At 39.4% G+C, this 20,021-nt stretch overlaps 1 protein-coding gene across 1 annotated transcript in view; it reads left to right on the top strand.

Annotated features, from left to right (window-relative positions):
- Window positions 1-20,021, top strand: part of SERGEF (secretion regulating guanine nucleotide exchange factor) — a 149,416-nt gene that overhangs the window by 7,106 nt on the left and 122,289 nt on the right. Inside the window, 2 exon segments of the mRNA XM_027887907.1 lie at window positions 229-291; window positions 3,670-3,828. Coding sequence (XP_027743708.1) covers window positions 229-291; window positions 3,670-3,828 — 222 coding nt within the window.

The raw sequence follows: 20,021 nt of genomic DNA, 5'->3' as shown, positions 1-20,021 counted from the left end.
ATACCATCCTTTTTATAAAACTGCTTGGTGTTATAAACATGTAGTGGAGTATCTGAAGGATAGAATGGTCATAATCTATGGGGGAAAATGACAGCGAGTCTTGCAATGGCTGTGACTCAAAGCAGAGGCTTCTGTTATAAAATTCATCATCATCTTGTTACACTTGTATGCATGTTTGTGTGGAACGATATCTGCTGTACAGATTTCATGAAACTGCTTTATCTCTAGGCCTGGAAGATGTAAAGGTGAAGACAGTTGCTGCAAGCTCCTATCATTCAGTGTCCCTCACAGGTAGGCCTTAGATACAAAAGTGAAAGTTCTCAACCTATAAAGGTTTCTCTGCTTTTGAAATGGTTGTCAATTTTGCTTAAACTCTTGAAATTTGATTTGTCCTAGTTAGTGGTGGTGAATTATTTTGTAATAGTTTTGGATTTTCAGAACTTTCTTTTTTTTTTTCTTTTAAAGAGCTGGATTCACGTTTTGAATTCTCTGAGTTTTGTGTGTATTTCCTTGGGGTCAGGTGTGATGTAGCCTCTAAGTAATTAAGAGTTGGACTCTTTATTTAATGTTTAGAAACTCTGGAAGGATTTGTTCATGTGGTTGGGTAAGTCTCGGGAGCTGTAGCAGGATGCTCTGTTAGATAGCTCTGGGTGGTTGACTGCTGGAACCAGTGCAACCCATGGAAAAAGGATATTCCCAAGAAAGGCAGCAGAAGCAGGATATCCACAGCAGTGTGAGTTAGTGCCTTCTGCATGGGGCAGTGCTGTGCAGGGGTGTGAGATGGTCTGGAGCTGCCTTAGGTGGCTCTACTGTAACTGTGCAGACCTGTGTGAGTTGATGTGAAAGCACAAAGCTTATTTAAAAAGTAGGAAGTTGCTTTAATCAGGCACTTCCATAATGTCTTCCATTTGTTCTTTGATCTTTAGGCAGTGCTTCCAGGGTGGAATATTAAGTATCCAGTAATGTAAGTCTAATAAAGATTCTTTTTTTATTTTGGCAGATTGGGAGAAGGGGAAACAGAATAGCTTTTCATGCTGTAATCTTACAGTTTTGAAGTGTGTAAAATATATTGAACCTTATGAAGGCAAGTCTTTGCCAAACTTTATAGGAACAAATTCTTAACAAATCTGCAGCCATCTGGTACCTCTGTCATGATTAAAGGAGCACTGGAGTATTTGCTTATGCAGATCTATAGAGATTTAGTTGTATGGAGATGTTTCAAGATGTAAATTATGTTGGATTCTGAGATGTGAAGTGTATGCACAATTAGCGAAGAAGAACTATAAGAACAAATAAAATCTACTTTAGATAATTAGCGCTCTGTATTTAGAGTGAGCAGATTATTCTTTCGTGCTTTTGCTTTTTGTTTAAGAGAGCTGTCTATTTGGCAGCAGGGGGACCAAGATTGACACCGTAAGTGCCAAAGACTTCTGTAATGTGGTGCTATTGCTACCCTTTGTCCTGCAAGATAGTCATTGTCCTGCAAGATTGTTATACTTTGTATTTTAGAGATACTTGATATAATAAAGATACTACTGCAGGGTTTAATATTTAAATGGGCTTTTTTTTCTAGGAGTGTCTCGCACTGGGGTGCAGTTTTCTTTGGCTCTGTTCCACGAGTCACCTGCTGGTAGGATACTGAACACCTGCAGTCAGGCAGATTTGGGACACAGCTGTTGAAGTGGGTTGTTGCAAATGGGAATGGTGGTTCCTTTAAGAAAAGGATGGTAAAGTCTACTTGTATCTAAAGTGGCCTGAACCCTCCAGTGGTTTGACTGTGGTGCTAAGTCTTAGTGCCTGAGCTTTTGTTCAGACCTACTCAAGAAATGAGATAGGGGTTGAGCACAGTGACAGTTTCCCAGGATAAAGCAAATGCACCTTCTGGAGAAGAAAAGAAGGTGACAGAGGCAGTATGCATTACTCGTGGAACATGACTGACCTCAGTGTTCTTCCTTTGTTGAAACTGTTTCTGTCACCCCTCTTCTTTTTTCTTTCCAGAAGGTGTATGTACTTCATGATGGGAAGGAATTTATCAATTTTAGGGGAGAATTTGAATGAAACAATCGCTTGACTTGTTTTTTCTTTTCAGTTGTGTTTTTTTAATGAGGGATTTGGGAAGTCCTGCAGATGACTGTCAGTAATGTGTAGTTTGACAAGTACTGGCTTCTCCCACTCCTTTTCTGTTTTTCACCAACAGTAGTGTAGAGGAATTCTCCTGGCTTGTTCTTTCTGTTAACTGTTACCAAACTGAGATCATTAAATATATGTGGTATAAGTCCTGCTACTTTTTGTTTTCCCTCTGAACGATTTACTTCTGCCATGCTGCTTGTAAATAGTTCAGTGCTGACCAGAGGCTCCTGCTGTAAGTGTTGTGAATGTGTGCTCTAAACAATTCCATGTTGGAAATTATATGGCTTCCAGTCTTTCTGGGCCCATGATAACGTACTTCATGTCTGCAAGATTTATTTTTTATGCTTGCAGCTTGTGCAGGCTGGCAAGGACTAAAGAGAGGCCTGACAAAGGTCCTGTTCTTTTAAGTGTATTTTGTGGATTGTATTTTTTGACCATGGAGGCCTAGAACCTGGGAGGAATGGTTTTGTGCTGAAAAGACAGAACAGAACTAATGATACATAATATCTGCAGGAGGACTCATCTGAACAGTCACTGTGTTAGTGTCCATTGGTCCTTGGGCTTTGAGTAGCTCCAGCTTGCATTGCTATAAAGTACTGTGGTGTTTCTGTAAATAGAATTATCCCTGTGGCTGGAGTCCTGGAATGTCTACTTGCACAAATACTTTTTCTAAAAAAGAGGTGGAGAAGACAAGTGATTACTGACAAAGTCTCTCAGTAGTTGTCTGGCATTGTTTTGGGACATGATATTTTGATTTTGCCTTGTAATGGGTGGTGCCTGCTTTAGTTGTGTGTTTGTAGCCGCATGTCCAATCCCTTTAGGAAGTGACTGTGCAAGGTGGGAGAAGGACTGTCCCTGCTTTGGGGGATGTACTGAAATTGCTCAAGGTGAAGAAGGCAGAATTGTTATGAGCAGAGCTAGGAGTCTGGCTCTTGTAGAGAGGCTGGGAGACTGAAACATTAGGAGCAGCCAGCCAGGCTTTGAAGAATCCCCTGTACTGGAGGGGAGTTAAATTATTTGCTGCAATCCAGGAAGTTGTTTGCTGGACTGAATGAAAGCTTTGGGGTGGAGATAAAAGCTGCTCAGCAAGGATAGAGTGGACTGAGAGGGACTGCTCAGTGAGTGTCTTCCAAGGTGTTTTGATTTTTTTTTTTACTTTTTCCCCTTAGAGAAGTTGACTACTTTGGTTAGTTTTTTAATAAGAAATAATGTTTGTTATAAACACCTTTAAATCATCTTTGAGAGGCTCACAGTAGAGATGAGGTCTAGGCAGTTTGACCTGAAAGCTCTGGTGACTTCAGGGTGTCCATACAGCCCTCAGAAAACAGGCTATAAATAAGGCTCTTGCAGATATTTCTGATATCCCAGTTACAGTGTATGTGTGCATGTGGTAAAGAAGGGTAGGAAAAAGCATACAGTGAAAACACAAACTGAATGAAACATTCTTTCCTCAGCATTACTAAACTGAGACAAAGACTATATTTGGTGGTATTATATGTATATCACTTTTAACAAATTTTTCTTCTCTCTCTGTTGTAGATGAAGGACACCTGTACGTCTGGGGCAGCAACAAACATGGGCAGTTAGTGAGCAAAGAGGTCTTTCTTGCTGAGCCCAAGAAGATTGAGACTCAGTTTTTCTCACATGAAAAGATAGCAGCAGTTTGGAGTGGCTGGACCCACTTGGTGGCACGAACAGGTAGGATATCTAAAAACCAGTAACAAATGGCACCAAAACAGTAAATTGTCTTTGCAGGCAATGAAGTGTTGTTCTTTGTCACTGGTCACGCCTTGACGCAGAGTTCTGCAGTTTCACCCGAGTGTCCCTAAAGATGGGATGGATGCTGGGGCCTGCCTGGCATCTTTAGAAATGCTGCAGCATCTGCATGTACATGCTAGAGAGATGCAACCTCTCTGCATCATCAGGTTGCAGGTGTACCAGAATGTATATGAGCTTCTAAAGATCGTTCTGCTCTGTGAGTTGTGGCACCTTTGGAGAGAACAGAATTTGGTGGAAAACTTGCTTCAAAAAAATAGAAAGGTAGGAAAATGTGGCTGTAGCTTCTGAGATATGTGACTGTATTTGACAGGAAGGTATGGGCAAAACACTCAGGGAACAGGAATTAGGGAGAGGGGAAGATAATCTTGAGCAAGTGTCTGGCTGAAAGGTGTGGGGGCATAGATATGTACTGTTCCCAGGTTCTCTGAGTGTTAGCTGAAAATCTTAAAAACAGGCATAGCCAAGAACTCTCTGCCATCCCAACTGAGAAGACATGGTCTCATTGCATTAAGTGAAATGAATTCCATGGCTTTGCAGCACTGTACTAACCCTTCTGTGCTTGAAGAATGAGCCTGGCTTTCTGTGCGGCTGATCTTTTAGAAGGGTTTTAAGGACAAATAAAATAATGTGCTCAGAAGAAAATCAATAAACTAAAATAAGCTGGTTTGTGGTCAAACCCAGAAAATGTTTGGGAAAGACAGGTAAAAAGAGGAATCGTTAGACTTGAAGAGCATCCCCTGAAGATGAAATGAAATGAGATTTAATGTTGAAGCTGTACCTTCCTGGGAACCTTTCCAGTGAGGGTAGTGTGAAAGCTTAGTACATGTGGAGGACTGTAGGATTGGATTCTTTCATAGGAAGAGATAGGAGGGAGGTTATATAACAGTGATATTCATGTGTAAAGGGATGGTTGGTCTGATGAAGCTCATCTGAGTGCGTTTGTATTGTTTCTCTGTCGTGAAACGCAAAGGCAGGAGAGAAAGGTAGATGAGATGGAAAGGTAAGACAGACAACTGAAACCGTTTTGTGGTGTTCATGTGTGAATAGGCTGTGCTGCTGCTTCTCCTCTTGCAGCGTGGTGTGATAGTTAAGGCTAACAAGGGGGTGGAAGTCCTCCATGGAGCAAAAGGAGCAGCCAGAGCTGTGTTAGCAGGGTTAGCATGTGTGCATTTCTTATTTTGCCTTCAATAATCTGCCAGGGAAGGGACTGAAGACCAAGAATGAGTCGCATTGAAGACTGAAGAGCCTGTTGAACTGGCAGGACACAACCTATTTGTTAGGAAAACTGCAGAAGGGACCACGTGTGTTACTGATGTTTTCTGGATTCTGTGATTATGGGTACTGGTTCAAGGACTGCTTAGCCCTCAGCATGAGTAGTTTTGTTTAAATTGAGTTCTTGCATACAAAGGTCAGCAAGGGCTTAAGTGTTCTATTAAATTGGTGCTGCAAATCCTGAAATGATTGCACAGTAATGTCCCTTGCTCTGTGAGAAAAATTTCTGTTTTAATGACTGTATACTGTGAAGTCTTGGTGCTAGAATTTGGAGGGATGTGATACATGACTAGAAAAACAAATAAGTTGTTTTCTCTTTCATAGCATTCATTGTTTGACATCAAAGTGTGTGAGAGAAATGTCATGTAAAAAATTTGCATTACTCTGGCTGCTCTCTTAGCTATTTGAGAGAAATGTCTGCACTTTGATTTTTAGAGGATGCTATACTGAAAATTTCAAGGCTATAATCAATGCTGCGTGCTGCTTGGAAACTTTTCAGGTGGAGTAAAGAATTTATCTCAGAATTTGTAGTTCTTGGATAAAGTGCTTACTGTCACTCTCACTGGAACAGAAAGGGTAGAAAAACGACATTATTCAGGATAACCTAATTTTTGGAGAGTCTTGTCAAAATGGTTTGCTTGCTTCACTGTTTATTAGTACCTACCAAGTAAAACTTCCCCAAAGTTCTAGTGACTTCAGTGTTTCACCTAGTTGATACTTATCTGTGGCCATTACAGAGATGCAGTATTTCAGTATTATTTCTACAAAACCAAAAATAGTGTATCAAGTGGCTAGCAGGGATATTTTGTTTGAATGTTTGAAAGGAATTTAGGTAAAAATAGGCTGATTTTTTTACATCTGCATTAGAAACCTGGCCAAGCAATGTGGTGGCATAAGTTATTGCTGAAACTGTATTTTATGTATTTAGAATTTTAAGTGTCTTTGAAAAGCAGTGGACCTGAACCTAAATCATCTGGAATAAAGTTTTGAATGGCCTTTGGCAGCCTCTAGGTAACAATCAGAATCTCATGGGAATTGAAGAGTTGCTCAACTACTAGATATAGTGTGAGCTAAGCACTTAACTGTTTCTGAAAAATCATTTGCTACATTAAACTTGCAGCTAAATAACTGAAAAATGCAGCCCCAATGGAAACTCTTCCCTGTATGCAGTTTCTCCTCTAGTGTTTTTACTTCTTTCTAGCAAAGGAGAAAATGGTGCTTCAGTTTCCTGGTGCTGAAGTAAAACCAGTGATCTCCAAACATTATTCATCAGTAAAAACTTTTTGAGCATGCAGCCCCCGATGTATATATACTTATTTATTTATAAATTGTAGACATATACTGCTGTAGTATGTTATGCAAACTATAAAACATGCACAATAGAAATTTTACAAATAATGAGATAAAGATAAAATAAACACTTTTAAAACTAAATTTAGAACATTAATAATAACTATATATATATATATATATATATATGTATCTATAATTTTCTTCTTGCCCTGCAGTGGATTGTTTTGTGCATACCCAGGGCTGCATACACTCCACTTTAGAGACTACTGATATAAATGATTCTTGTTCACTTTACTCTGGAGAGTTTCACAATTAATGGAAAGGAAGCAAAATAGAGGGATTTTTGGACATGAGAAAATGTTCATTGTGGAAGGCAGGAACATACTTTGGAAAGGCATTGCAGTGTACAGGGATTTTGCTGCATTTTTTTTATAATTAATAATCTCACCAGGAAGCAAAAATTAATAGTTTAATGTTTTTGTTCCTAGCCTTGTATTTTCCACAGAAGATAGCTGAATTTTAAGAAGCCATTACAAATACTTAAAGTTCTGTTTATTTTTTTTTTCCCAGAATGTTAATCCGGGTCAGTGTAGTTATAAAAACCTCATAAGTGCAGCTGCCTTGACAGTAACTGGAACTCTTCTCACTGAAGAGACACAGGAAGAAACTGGGCACTGTTCATGCATAAATTCACAAATTCTGTGGGTTCAAAATGACATTTTGATCTTTATTTGCCAGGTGAGCAGTGTTTGACTGCAGAAGTAATGGAAGAGTGAAAAAAAGTAAATGAGTCAGTGATGTTGTTAAAAGCAACCATCTGGAGTGTGCAGTTTCATGGTTGCAGTGGTTTGACACTTTCAAAGTGTTCTAGAGTGCCAGGCAAGTTACCAACTTTATCAGAAGAGAAGGAACACAACACAAATATTTTTGTCTTCTGTATTAAGCTTTTCCTCTTACGTTAAATAGCCTGTTCGAAGACTTGCTTTATTTTTCCTCAATGCTGTTGGCAAAACTTTGTACTGTAACTTAAACCAAAACACACAACTTCTTTTCATTTCTTCCCCATTTTGTCTTTACAAGGGATTTTAATTGTACCTGAAATCACTTTATTATCCACATCTCTTTTATATCTTATGTTGTACCTCATTCAGCAACAGTTTTGAGAGTCCTATTAGCTGTCATTTCTCGTTAGAGTTTGATCAACTCTTTTCATTTACCGTTGTTTCTGTCGTATATATATAGCAGTTTGGATTTAAGATACTAATTTCCTGAGAAATTAATTTCTTGACTTAAAGATGTTAAAGAATGTTTTCATGAGATGTTGTGTTTTTAATCTTTAACTGATTCTCATTGGCTCCCATTCTTTATTCATTTTATCGTAGAGGGATAAATAGTCCCATATCTTTTGGGACTATTCCCGTTGTACACACTTTTACTGTAAAATATCTCACAGAATCCTTCAAGACAGACAACTGCTTTTTTCCCTGCTTTGATTATTGATTCCTACAGAGGAGAGAAGCACAATTAGACTCTGTGGCATCACTGGTACTCTTTCAGAATAAGTTCTGTTACTCTGCATCTAGCAATGGTCCTAGTTGATGCTGGTTGGTCCAGAAGGATGGAGATGGAGAGGCCCTGGTTGCTCTTTTGATCAGGTCTCTGATGATAAGATATGAACCTGTTAATATCTTTGGTTTAGTTATTATTTTCTGTGAATGCTTGTATCAGGTGACTCTCAGCCATGCTGTTCAGTGGTGACAGGGCAGTACTGTTACTGCTCCATGTGAAGGCAGACCAGGTGCATTCTTCTGGCCTTGGACTCCAGGTACAAGGATTATTCTCTTCAGACAACCACTCTGTAAAATGGTTTACTTCCTTTCCAGCACTCTGCTGAATAGCATAAGGAGCACCACTGCATTATAGGTGCTATTATTTCTGCATAATAACGAGCAGCTGTCTTGCACTGCTCTGCTTAACAAAGTCAACTTTAATTTGTGGTCTTTCTCAAGTTAATACAAACACTTTGAGGGTAACTGCGGAAAGAGAGGTTATTGCTTATATCATTTAAAAGAGAGCTAAGTTGTGGCCTATAACGCTGAAGATGTAAATTATTCTGCTTTGGGAAATGATAGAACCTATCTGACTTGAAGGCAAACCTAAATATAACAAGAGAGGTATTTTAAGGACTTAGAGGTGAATCATCAACTTCCATTCAAAACAAGTTATTTTCTTCTTAACTGGGATGCCCGATAAATAACCTTCCTCAATCTGACCTGTTTTATTATCTATGTATTCTTCTGAATATGTTCACTAATCTGTTTTTCACATAGCGTCACATGAAATTATGCTTTGTTTAAGCTCAGATAAAGAATTCCAAGCTCTTTCCCTCAGAAGGAGTTACCTCAAAAATGCAGTTAAAATGCTATTTCTGCTGCCTGTGCAAAACTGCCTACAGCAGTCTTGGAAGAACAAAATGCCTTGACATAGTCTGAGTAATATTTTGAATCCTCATTCCAAATGTGGATCTGAATTTGTGCGTCTTTGAACGTTCCTTGATGTCATCACGTCATTTAGGCCACATAAACCCACTCTGAAATGGTCTGACATGTTAGTGACCTACACAATAAAGTAAAACCCATCTCCTGCCTTTTTTATTTTTTTCTGAAGCAATTGACAGTGTGTCCCTCCAAACACCGTGAATAGACCGAGAGAATGTTTCTAATTATCTGTCCTGAAAAGGAGGGTTACTGCTGTAGTTGCACTTCTAGGTGCCTGCTCTGATGGCAGTCACAAGGTAAAGCTATTGAGCTTTGCTGGTAAGCTGTGGAGCTGAATTGAGGTGAAGGGAAGGACGAGTCTCTGGCACCAGAGCAGCACAGCCTCAGCCCACTAGAGGTCCTTTCCACTTTGCTCTTGAATCCACGCTCTGCAGCCACCTTCTGGAAAGCAAACTTTCTCTGCCTTGAATTGTTCAGCAGCTCCCTAGGACAGCAAATCCTAATTTGTGTGTGTGTGTATACATACATTTCAATGCTTGTCTCTTTTTTGACAGTGTAGCTGACAGTCAAACAGTTTGAAACTGGATCCCTATGTGAGATAACTGTATTTCATGTGGTAGGATGCTGGCTTTTGGGAAATTAGCTAAATCAAAACCTGCAAATTCATAGGAACCCCTGAACCCCTTTGAAACAGAACCTGCAAAATGAGTACTTAAGAATGAAAAACCTTTGTCCATTTGCCTTGGGGATAAATTTTAAGACTTCAGGGCCTATCTTGAAGGTCATGCATTGGATTACAAAGGGTAGAGCGTGGCAAGGACAGAGAAAGAGACGCACAAGCTTGGGGACCAAAATTCAGAGATAAAAGGTGGGAAGTGTGGGAAATTCAGTGAGCAATAACAGGATTAAAGATTATAAATGCACATGGAAATTTGCATATGCAAAATTATTGTCTTCAAAGCTGTCTCCTTGTTCCATCACATATTCATCTCATTGATGTTTCAACTTTCATAGTAATTTTTAAATTGTTTTCTAGATAATTGTAAATAGCTTGAAAATATTGGCATGTTTCTGGCTTTTTGGGCTGACATCATTCCTTGGCTCTTGCAAAGTTAAGAGTGTGTGTGTCTGTATGCTGTTTTGTGATTCTACACTCCTATTCCTGCTGCTCCCTGCTGGGAGTTACTTTTACATGACTGATAAAAGTCTTGGAGAAATTCATTCAGTGGTTTGATTACTGAGAAGGATGCTGGGATGAGTGTACTGAAGGTACGCTCTGAATGGTTTAGTGTCACGTGTTCAGAGTTGTTCATATGCAAAGATTTGTCACAGAAGCTGGTAACAACATCATCTAAGTAATTGAGTTGTTTCTTTGGTCACTGTCCCTCTTTTGCCTCTCCTTGTTTTAAGTACCTTCCAGTTGGAAAGTAAATAACTGGGCATGTCATATATCACTTGTGTGTGAAAAGAGGTGTCAGGAAGATGCTGAACTCACTGATTTTGATTGAAGGTACTCACTGTAAAATAGAAACATGAGTGATTGGCATTAGGGACAAAGACACCTCAATATTTATTTGACATTCCCCTTGTAAACTATGCTGTTCATATATTGGCAAATGGAGATTCAGGTGGTCTGGGAAGAGTAGGATTTAGATGGGTTTTTGTTAAATTTAGCTCATGAGTGTTTTTAGCAAGAGTTTTAAAACAGGAGGAAAACAGCGATCAAAAATTTTTCAGATCTTTTCTGCTCCTCTCATGTGTGGGGCAGCCTAGACAATGCCTCTCCCACGGGAGAAGGGGAACATGCAGTACACACAGCTAGTCTGTCCAGGCTCCTCTGGCTGTGACTTCCTTTCAAGGAAGGGTCTGTTCCTTCCCTGGGACAGGCTGACTGGGGAAGTGGTGGAGTCACCATCCTGGAAGTGTTCAAAAACCGTGGATGTGGCACTTAAGGACGTGGTTTAGAGGTGAACCATGGTGGGGCTGCTTAATTGACAGTTGGACTTGATGATCTCAGTAGTCTTTTACAACCTTAATGATTCTGTGATTAATGCTTGCTTAGTCCTGTCCAGATGTATTTTACTAAGTACTCCATGATTGGAGGATTTTGCAAAGTGGCTCAGTCACCATTCAACATTATGTTCTGGGACTTTAGATCTTATAGATCACACGTGTGGAAAGAGGGACTGTATTATATTGAATTTATCTTTTTTGTTTGGTTGTGATTTTTTTTTTTTTATTGCTGTTGGAAAAAATCATTTTTGTGGACCTAAGTAATGTGACTGACTGTCTTAACTTGACAGAACTTTGATCATTAAAAAGCTTTCAGAAAAAAATGAATCTTTAAAATACGGATGTAGTATAGATTTTGTTCGGGTCATTAGTGTGAGAGATAAGGGATTCATTACTTTGTCTAATTTTTTTTTTTTAAACTTTCTTTTTGTTTGTTTTCTTCGGTTTCTGTGGTTGGATTGCTGCAGTTTATGGCTAGCCATATATTTAGCAAACATAATAAACAAGGTCAGATACATTAGCAAGTATGTGGAAGATTGGAAAGTTACGGGTGCGAAAGTTCCGATGGGACCTCGCTGGCAACAGAGGGTCAGTACTAAGCAGTGAAGGATACTAAGGAGAACAGGCTGAGAAGTGTAGATTAAGTTGAATTTATGGCAGAGTGGAAAAGCTAAAAGGGAAACCTCTGATCTCTAACCATTTGAAGACCAGCTTAGCTGATCACAAAGAGATAATTATTTGTCTGACATTATTACACTTGGTACAAGTTGCCTGTAACCCTTCCATTCCATTTGGAAAACAAAAATATCTGCCTGGTTATGATGTGTGGATGATATCTGGGATCTCTTTCTGCTGAAAGGATTTTGTTTGGGCTCTCAGCAGCATTTACTAAGCTAAGCATTAGTAAGCTTAACTTCTGAAAGAAGCTGTCTGTCTATGTATGCGCAATCTATCCATGTAAGTGCATTGATCTTATTTAACCTTAGTAGCATTTTAAGGCCATTAAATGCTTGTTTTCATAATCTTTAAATGATGTTTCCTGTTTAGTAATTAATTATTCAGGCTTAATGCTCACTAATGAATCTTACTGTTTGAAACAGGTAATGTGCTTCTTAAGAGCTTAGTGGCAACCGAGTACTTCTGAAAAAGAGTACTTTTTGGGCTTTTTTTTTTCCTTAAGAAACTAAAAATAAATGGGGGGAAAAAAACCCCTACAAAGCCTATCTGGCTTGCTCTTGTCATGGTTACCTTGAAGTAATTTTCAAATAATGAATTTGAGGTAAGATACTGTAGGATACAGGACATATATCAGCAGCTGTGAATTTTGAGTACCAGATCTGTAATCTTATAGAACGGCTCTTTTCCCCTTCTCTAATACTTGGGAAGTATAATGAGATCTGCCAGGACAGTGTATCCACTCATTTTTTTATTTAGTAACTAGACTGGTAGCTTTAATTCTTTAAATTATTCCAGTTGTGAGGAGCCGCAGAAAGATCTAACACAAATCTGTGCAGAAAAATTTCAGTTGGCCATATGTATTTGTTACATGGGGTGTATGTTGTTCCAGTGCTAAGAATGTCTCTCTGATACTGTAACATGAAGTTGTATCCCTATCTTAAAAAGTATGTGCAATAGGGTATTTAATAGGACATGGGGTTATAATTTTTGTTTATTTGTTAGCATTCACCTGACTTGGATGGATTTTTAAGTGCTCTGAAAATGCCACGGCTGACCATGATGTCTGTGTTTTACCCTTTTAGTCTAGTACATACACAAGTGTGGTTAGCAACTGATATTCTTTAGTGTTTGTTGTATTTCTTTAGCAAAAATCAGTGGTTTTTTCTGTGCTGTTCTGTGACTTATTTCCTTAGTGGTGGATGATTTTTAATACAGTGCATGAAAACATATTGCTTTGCTTATAAATATTGTTAAAATCCAAACCATGTGATTTAATTCCTCCTATATTGTAAGAATGTATACTGGTTTTGTTTACCTTTGAATTCTGTTGGTGTTGATCTCCAGATCAGTTTTTACTCTGTCAGTATATTTTGGATACTCATTTTCTTTTATAGTTATAGGTATAGACGTGCAAACTGTGAGGGCACTAACACCCAGGATTAACCTGCTGCCTTGAGAGACTTGCAACCAAAAGCTAAAGAGGGCCAAGCCAACAAATTTAAGTCCAGGGAACAGACACAGTTGTCAGCAGAGGCTGGATCTGTCTGCTCAGAGAGGCACAAAGCAGATCTGTCCTCCAGAGGCCGTGCAGGAAGGTCCTGTTGGTAAGTGAGGTTCAGTCTCAATGGCACTGACGAACAAACAGATCATTCCTACTCCAGGGGAAATTTTGAAGAGGAGTTTGCAAGCTTTTTTGCACACTTCCTTTTTAAGTCCTCTTTTGTATAGCAAGAGAAAGAGCTATTTCAAGCCCAGTTTGTGGTGTGGTAGTTGAAACTCCGGCTGAACTCCCTCTGTTTTTGTAGTTCGTATTTAGACTTCACTATCTTTCAGTGTATCTGCATATATTCTGTGTTGATTCCAAACAACTGAGATTGAGCTCTGCAGGTGAAGTGGAGTTACATTTTCTTTGTTGCTTAGGATACACTTTAGTTTTTTGGGATGTTCTGCTGGATTTAAGAGCTTGTGTGGTTCAGGTCTGCTTTCTTCTCTGTCTGGTATCATGGGGCCCACAGTGTGTAATAAGAATAAAATAATCACAATAGTTTAATTTTTGGGGACAAAGACCTGGATGACAAGAAGGTGTTAGCATCTGATTCATGCAGAAGAGAAACCCTAGGAGGGGTGGGATTTCCTGAGGTGACTCATTCTCACTTTGACTTGGTATCATTTAACTAAAAGAAAAATTCTAACCAGCTTGTGAAGTGAAAGATCTATTCAGGGACAGGGCTTTAATGTCAGTTTTGCTAAGATCTTTTTATCATGAGTATAGGAAATCCTTTCTTTCTAGAATTTCTAAAACCTTACCTTTACAAAGCTGCCCAAAGTACAGATACAGAAACTCCTTTAGAAGTATGTTTTCCTACTTGTCTTTTCCACCCCAAAATAGCAAGCAAACCAAAAATCGTTTTGGCATTTCTCATCTTGAGTTTTGGACCTTGTAACGGCTGGTCTTTGTTTGGTGGGAACTTGCCTGTACACAAATGTACTTTTTCAGGCTTGTACCTGCTGGTGACACAGCCACCTGGAGCCAAAACAGTTCATTTAAGCGAAAATGGACAATAAAACATCCAGAAGTGAAAGGTCAGGCTGTGGGGACAGTGTAAGTGTGGCAGTGTGGATTACTAGAAGTGCATTGGGGTTGAAGAATCACCCTGACAAGTCACGCAGTACAAAGGAGGCTGTTAAATCCTTTTGTGTTTGTCTCCTCTTGCTTGTTCACTTTGCTAGAGATAAATAGAGCAAACAACACAAACCAACCCCAAACACCGTGGGCATGCACACAGGTAGAAGCTGATGGTTGAAACGTAACAAACAATGCTGATGTGTCTGATTTAAAAATCTGGTGTAGTTATTTAAAATTCCCCTAATTCACCGGAGCTGTGTTGAAGCAAAGTTCATCAAAACCTGACCACCTGATTTAGTGCAGGAGAAAACTGATGGTTTCTCTAGAAGTTGTCCTGTCTTGTATTCTGTGAAGAACGAGGAGGATACTGCTTCTTTTGATCAGTATCTATTTTAATGTTGGGGAAAAGGTGGTCTTGAAAAAGCAGGGGCTTTTTGTTCTTCATTGCTGTTCCCTCCTTACTCCTAAAGAGAAAAGTTCCTGTTTCTCCCCTCTCTCACTTTCAAACCTAAACCCCTCTCATTAACTAATAAGCAGCATAGCACATCAATACTGGTATTACAGCCCTGTACATGTACATACTTAGGTAATCTTTAAAGACAGATGTACTGGCACTGCAAGCAAATACAGATGTTATAGCTATATTGAGGTGGTTGTGGACAGCAATTGCTTCATTGGGTAGACATCAGAAGTAAATCTCACTGGCATAATTCCCTCTTGGCAGAGGATTTCCGATTTTTTTTTTACAGGGTGGACTTGCATTAATTAGTAACATTTCTAAGATTTTTCTGAATTTTAAGACTTACCTCGTGCTCTGTGCCTGTAGCTCTGAAATGCTGAAAATATCTCACAGTCAGTCTCCTAAAATGTGAATTCTAATGAGTTAGAGGTCTGAGCTGGAACAAGAAGACAGGAGTCAAAGGGAACTCTGCTAGCTGGGTAGCATGCTCCTGTGTATGATGGAATTTTTTCAGAGCATAAATGGCATTTGGATATTTCCACCATTATGCAACCATTTACACTTTTGCCCACTCTGTCCCTGCAGTCTCCTTGATAAGACGCATCTTGCCCATGCACAGTTCAAAGTGGAATTTTGTGTTGTTTTTATCACCCTCCCCCGCCCTTAACCTTTCTTGGGGGTAGAGGGAGAAATAGAGATGATATTCCAGAGGGAATATGTCACCTTATTGCTCATTATTCATCTCTTGACTTCAAAGGGCATGAATTTTCCTTCCCATCCTCTTTTAGACTGTTTTGTTCCTCCTGTCAGTGAGAACGCTCCTCATTATTAGAGGCGAACAGCCCACTCTGTCTTAGTCAATTGTATTTGCTGTTCTAATGGTTCTGACTCTGAACAAGGGGGATGATCTCCTGGGAGGATCTGGAGGTACCATTGTTGGGTTTGTGGCACTGTTCTGTTCTTTGTTCTTTATTTCTTAAGAACAGCACATAGTTAGGGTTGGAACTCCATTGCGTGTAGGACTCAACTGCTTCTGGAATGACTTCAGAAAGTTAAAGGCACTTAGCAAATCCCAGGATTGGTCACCTAACACTTTATTTTTATAATGCATTCTATTTCCGTGTTGGCATTGTGACTCTTCAGAATCATGCATGTCTGAGGCTCGTTATCTAGTGAAATCTCTTGTGCAAATGATCTCTGATTATTTGTTTATGGGAGTGCGTCTTGTGGACAGCAGTGGAAAAAGCCCAGTTTTTCAGACTACCATTCCAGAGCATTTCTTTTGCTATTTTTGTGTCTGCCTTTCCACAGCATGCCCTCGAGCCTTTTGACAAGGTAAATATTAGCACTGGGAACTTAATTACCTTCACTTTGTTTATCTCTTGTAGACAGATGCCTGTTCCTTCTTAGATTGGTTCAGATGGCAATGGGATGGGATATTGAGAGTAGCTGGATCTCTTGCATACTCCAAATTAGGCAGATTCACAAATGTTTGCAGTGTTGGACCTGGAGGTAAGCATAGGTTAATGCTTTCCATAGAATGATTTAGAAAACTTGCATATATTGCAGTTTGTAATCTCTGAATAAGATTTTCTGTAGCACTGTACTGTGTGAAGTCTAATGGAACAAGACCTGAACCTTTGCCTCAAAGGGGATAAACTTCTGATCAGTCCATTTGCAGGCAAGAGAGTAGGAAATCAGACACAAGAAAATAATTGTGAACACATAAAAGCACGTATCTTGTATTTAAATAGTTCAAGGGTGTTGTTTTTCCAGAAAGAATTGAGTAACTGCTCAGAAAGGAATATCTCTGCAGTTTTCTGGGGAATGTGAAGCTGCAGAAGGAAGGAATTTCCAGGTTAGGGAGGCCTATATGGAAGAAAGCATATAACAGTGCAGAAGGGCATGGAGATATAAATATAGAATGTCAGTAAAAGTGTATGACTCATACTGCTGTAGTAGCATAGTGCAGAATTTAGTTGCAGAAGTACAGAACAAAAACCCTATGGTATACTACGATGCATTTGCAGATAGTTTTCCATGGCTAGTTAATGTTTTATGCATCCTGCTTTTTTGGAGGCATCACCAAATTGTGCTTTGATTTTGGGTTTTTATTTTCCCCTTCTTTTTGTTAGGACTTTGTTTGTAGATGAAGAGTTAAGTCCTCTATTGAACCTTGAATGCAGCAGTTCTGTTTGCTGGGTAGAGATGAGTTAGATTTGTTTTTAATCATGTAACTAAATTTAGCCAGCAATCTGCATTTTAAGGCATTGCTATTAAAAGTCTAAAAGTGAGATATGTATCGTAGTTTGAATTTAAAATGAGCCAGAGGCACAGCTGGTGAGGCAGTCATGACTCTAATCATGAGTGGAGGGAAATGAGAAGGGAATTTTCTCATCTTGCAGGATGAATGCAAAGTCTGATTGGTGCTTTAAATTCTACCCTTGCCCCCAGCCCCCTTTCCCAACTTTATTTTGTGATTGCATGGACTTCACGACCTCTTCCCCCATTTTCATTTTTCAGTCAAGATCATGTATCTGTTTGCTATCAGCAGTATGAACACAAGTTCACAAGCATTTGAATTCTTATATTTTAATTTCTTTTACTTCCTTCAGAGCTTTGTGTGGTGCTTCATGTTTCCAATCTCTCCTCTAAAAGAAAAATAAGATTTATCCCACCTGAAACCTGAACCCAGAGACAGGACTTCTGAGGTATCTGGAGAGTCTTGGAATTTGCTATACTCAAAAGTTATTTTTGTTCAGTCTTTCAAAGCAGTGAATCATTCTGTTAAGTATATGAATAATCTTAGTGAGCGGGCATTGCCCATCTTGAGACATAACTTGGTGTTGACTATGGAAGCAAAAAAGAAAGAGTGTATCTGGTTTTTAATGAATGAAGGTCAAAGCTCTTTAGATGTTTAATGATGTCCATAGTCCTGGTAAAGATGGATCTGTTGGTAAAGTGCACGACAAACTTAGCATGTCACGGAAACTGCAGGTTATCTCTAGTCTGTCATATGGAATATTAAATTGACTTGACACACTGCCTTTAGCAGTATTTGCTGTGCCCAAACTCCCATTTCCCAAGGCTATTTTGCAGCCAGATCAGTTCCTTGGCTTGGTTTACCTTCTCTGTCACAAATAATTCAAGACCAACGAAGGCTGGTGGCCCAGTGGGGAGACCAACTGTTTGGGTCCAAAGTTTCTCAGGCTGTCTTGGTGTAAGGTGCCTAAGGAATTCTCATTCTGTGCTTTGAATATTTTAGTCTATGTTGAAAGGATGTCACGGTCCTGGTGTCTTCTCTTGGTGAGTCCCCCACATCCTCAAGCTTTTAGCTGCCTGGCTGAGTATATTCCATTGTATTACATTATCATACAAGTCCTTGGATGTTCAATGTCTTGATATTTCCAGGAGGCTCTGAAGGGAGACTGGATGATTTTCTCCTTTTTTTTTTCTTCTTAGTAGGAGGAATGGCGAGTTCTTCTGGAGGAGAAGCCAGTTGTTTGCTGGATCACAGATGAGCCTCTGACTCAAGTGGTGTGAAATCCCTTATTGATTTGTCTTGCCCACATGCCTGTGGCTAAATTGATCATCAGATTTGGGGACATCTGATGTAGCTCAGAATGGCAGAAGTTTTTGGCCCACTTCAAGAGTATAGGAGTTTTAATTGACAAATCCATACCTACTGCAGGAGGACTGGTGATGCCCTTATGGTTTTCTTCCTGTGACACCTGTGGTTGAAAGTTTAAACCTATTTACAGGTTGCTTGGAAAACCATGGGAACTGCAATATGTTGTGTGGATGCTCTGTGGGCTACTCTGAAGCAGCGGTGTATTGCAGCCTGTGGCTGCAGAAGGCTGAAGGTGGCAATTGAAATATCTCTGGTTTTCTGTTGCTGTCATCTCTGAAATGCTTTTGCTGCCTTGTTTGAACTTCCCTGAGGCGTGACCTCAATGCTGTGCATAAATTTGTGTTTTAGTGATACATTTTTAATAGCTGTTATGAATGAATATGGGAAAAAATTCAGGAGTGTGCCGCCTTATATGAAGTTGCAGAGGGACGTCAGAGGTCATAGAAAGTTGCAGAAGTCTGTAAGGAGGTCATAGAAAGAAGATGTGTGAAGGGATGTGGACAGCCCTGGTACACTGAACTCCTGTGTAAGAGGATCAAGTGGCCATTTAAACCCTTGTCATAACATATAATCCTGCTTTGTACTGAAACCATGCACAAGTTCAGGTGTTAGGCTGCAGGTACGGTCATGATGCTTGGTTTCCAGCTGCTGAATTAAAGCTGTCTACAGCCAAGAAGGAATTAGGGATGGATAGATGAATGTTTTTTGTAAGGTTGTGCTGCACAAAGGCTGTTTCTCGGTAGATGAGGAAGTTTCTCAGAAGGATTGAAGGACATTAGGGATTTTCCTGAAGGGCAGCAGATATCTGTAGATGTGGGAGAAGTGTTGCTCTGTGTGGGGCAGGGAGGAGGCAAGAGGCAGCCTCTAAATGTCAATTTTTAATGCCTGTCCTTGTGAATTTTCATGTGAAAGGAGGCATTAGGGATTTTATATAGAACTTCATATTTCAAGTCTGAAATTAAACATTCAGTGTGAATATCCAGAGTTCATTTGAAAAGTAATCGTTAAAGCAACCGTGAATTGAGATAGCCTAGATGAACTCTTTCATCTAGTATTTATGAAAGATAGTTCAAAGCTTGCCTGGATACCAAGTGGAGGCTTCAAGGAGATAACACTATTGCAATCATGATATTATCTTAAAATAGGAAAATTGATACAAAGATAAATCTTAGTCTAGTGAAAATAAGTAAATTTTAATGTGCCCGTTTTTCTGTTGTGTTCTGCTGAGAAACCAACCTATTTTTAAAACTAAGATACTTATTTTCTTATTGCTAATTCTCTCCAAATACTTACGTGGCTGAGCAGATTGATTAAGAAAGTGCTAACAGGGAAAAATTACATTCTCTACAGCTTCATCAGCAGTATGAAACAGCACAGGAAGAGCTGTAGTGTCAGGCAGGAAGCCACTAGAAGTGCTTTATGCAGTGTTGCTGGATTTGCAATACTCCTAAGGCTGTGGACTTGTAATTTTGAGGCCATTCTCAAAATTCTGTGCTTTGGACAAAGGGATGATGTGAAGAATATGCAGAAGGGCCCTTCTGGTAGTGGTTTGCTGGTGTAGTGCTTCAAGCCCTTGAATATGTATGTACCTTCATCTGTATTCTGTGAGGGATGTGAGTGTGTGTGTCGGATGATTTGCTG

This window comes from Empidonax traillii, unplaced genomic scaffold (assembly GCF_003031625.1).
Source record: "Empidonax traillii isolate 1590-97213 ecotype Southwest subspecies unplaced genomic scaffold, ASM303162v1 scaffold224:size737649, whole genome shotgun sequence".
Taxonomy (NCBI): domain Eukaryota; kingdom Metazoa; phylum Chordata; class Aves; order Passeriformes; family Tyrannidae; genus Empidonax; species Empidonax traillii.
The sequence above is the reverse complement of the archived record's forward strand: the minus strand, read 5'-3'. Positions and strand labels throughout refer to the sequence as shown.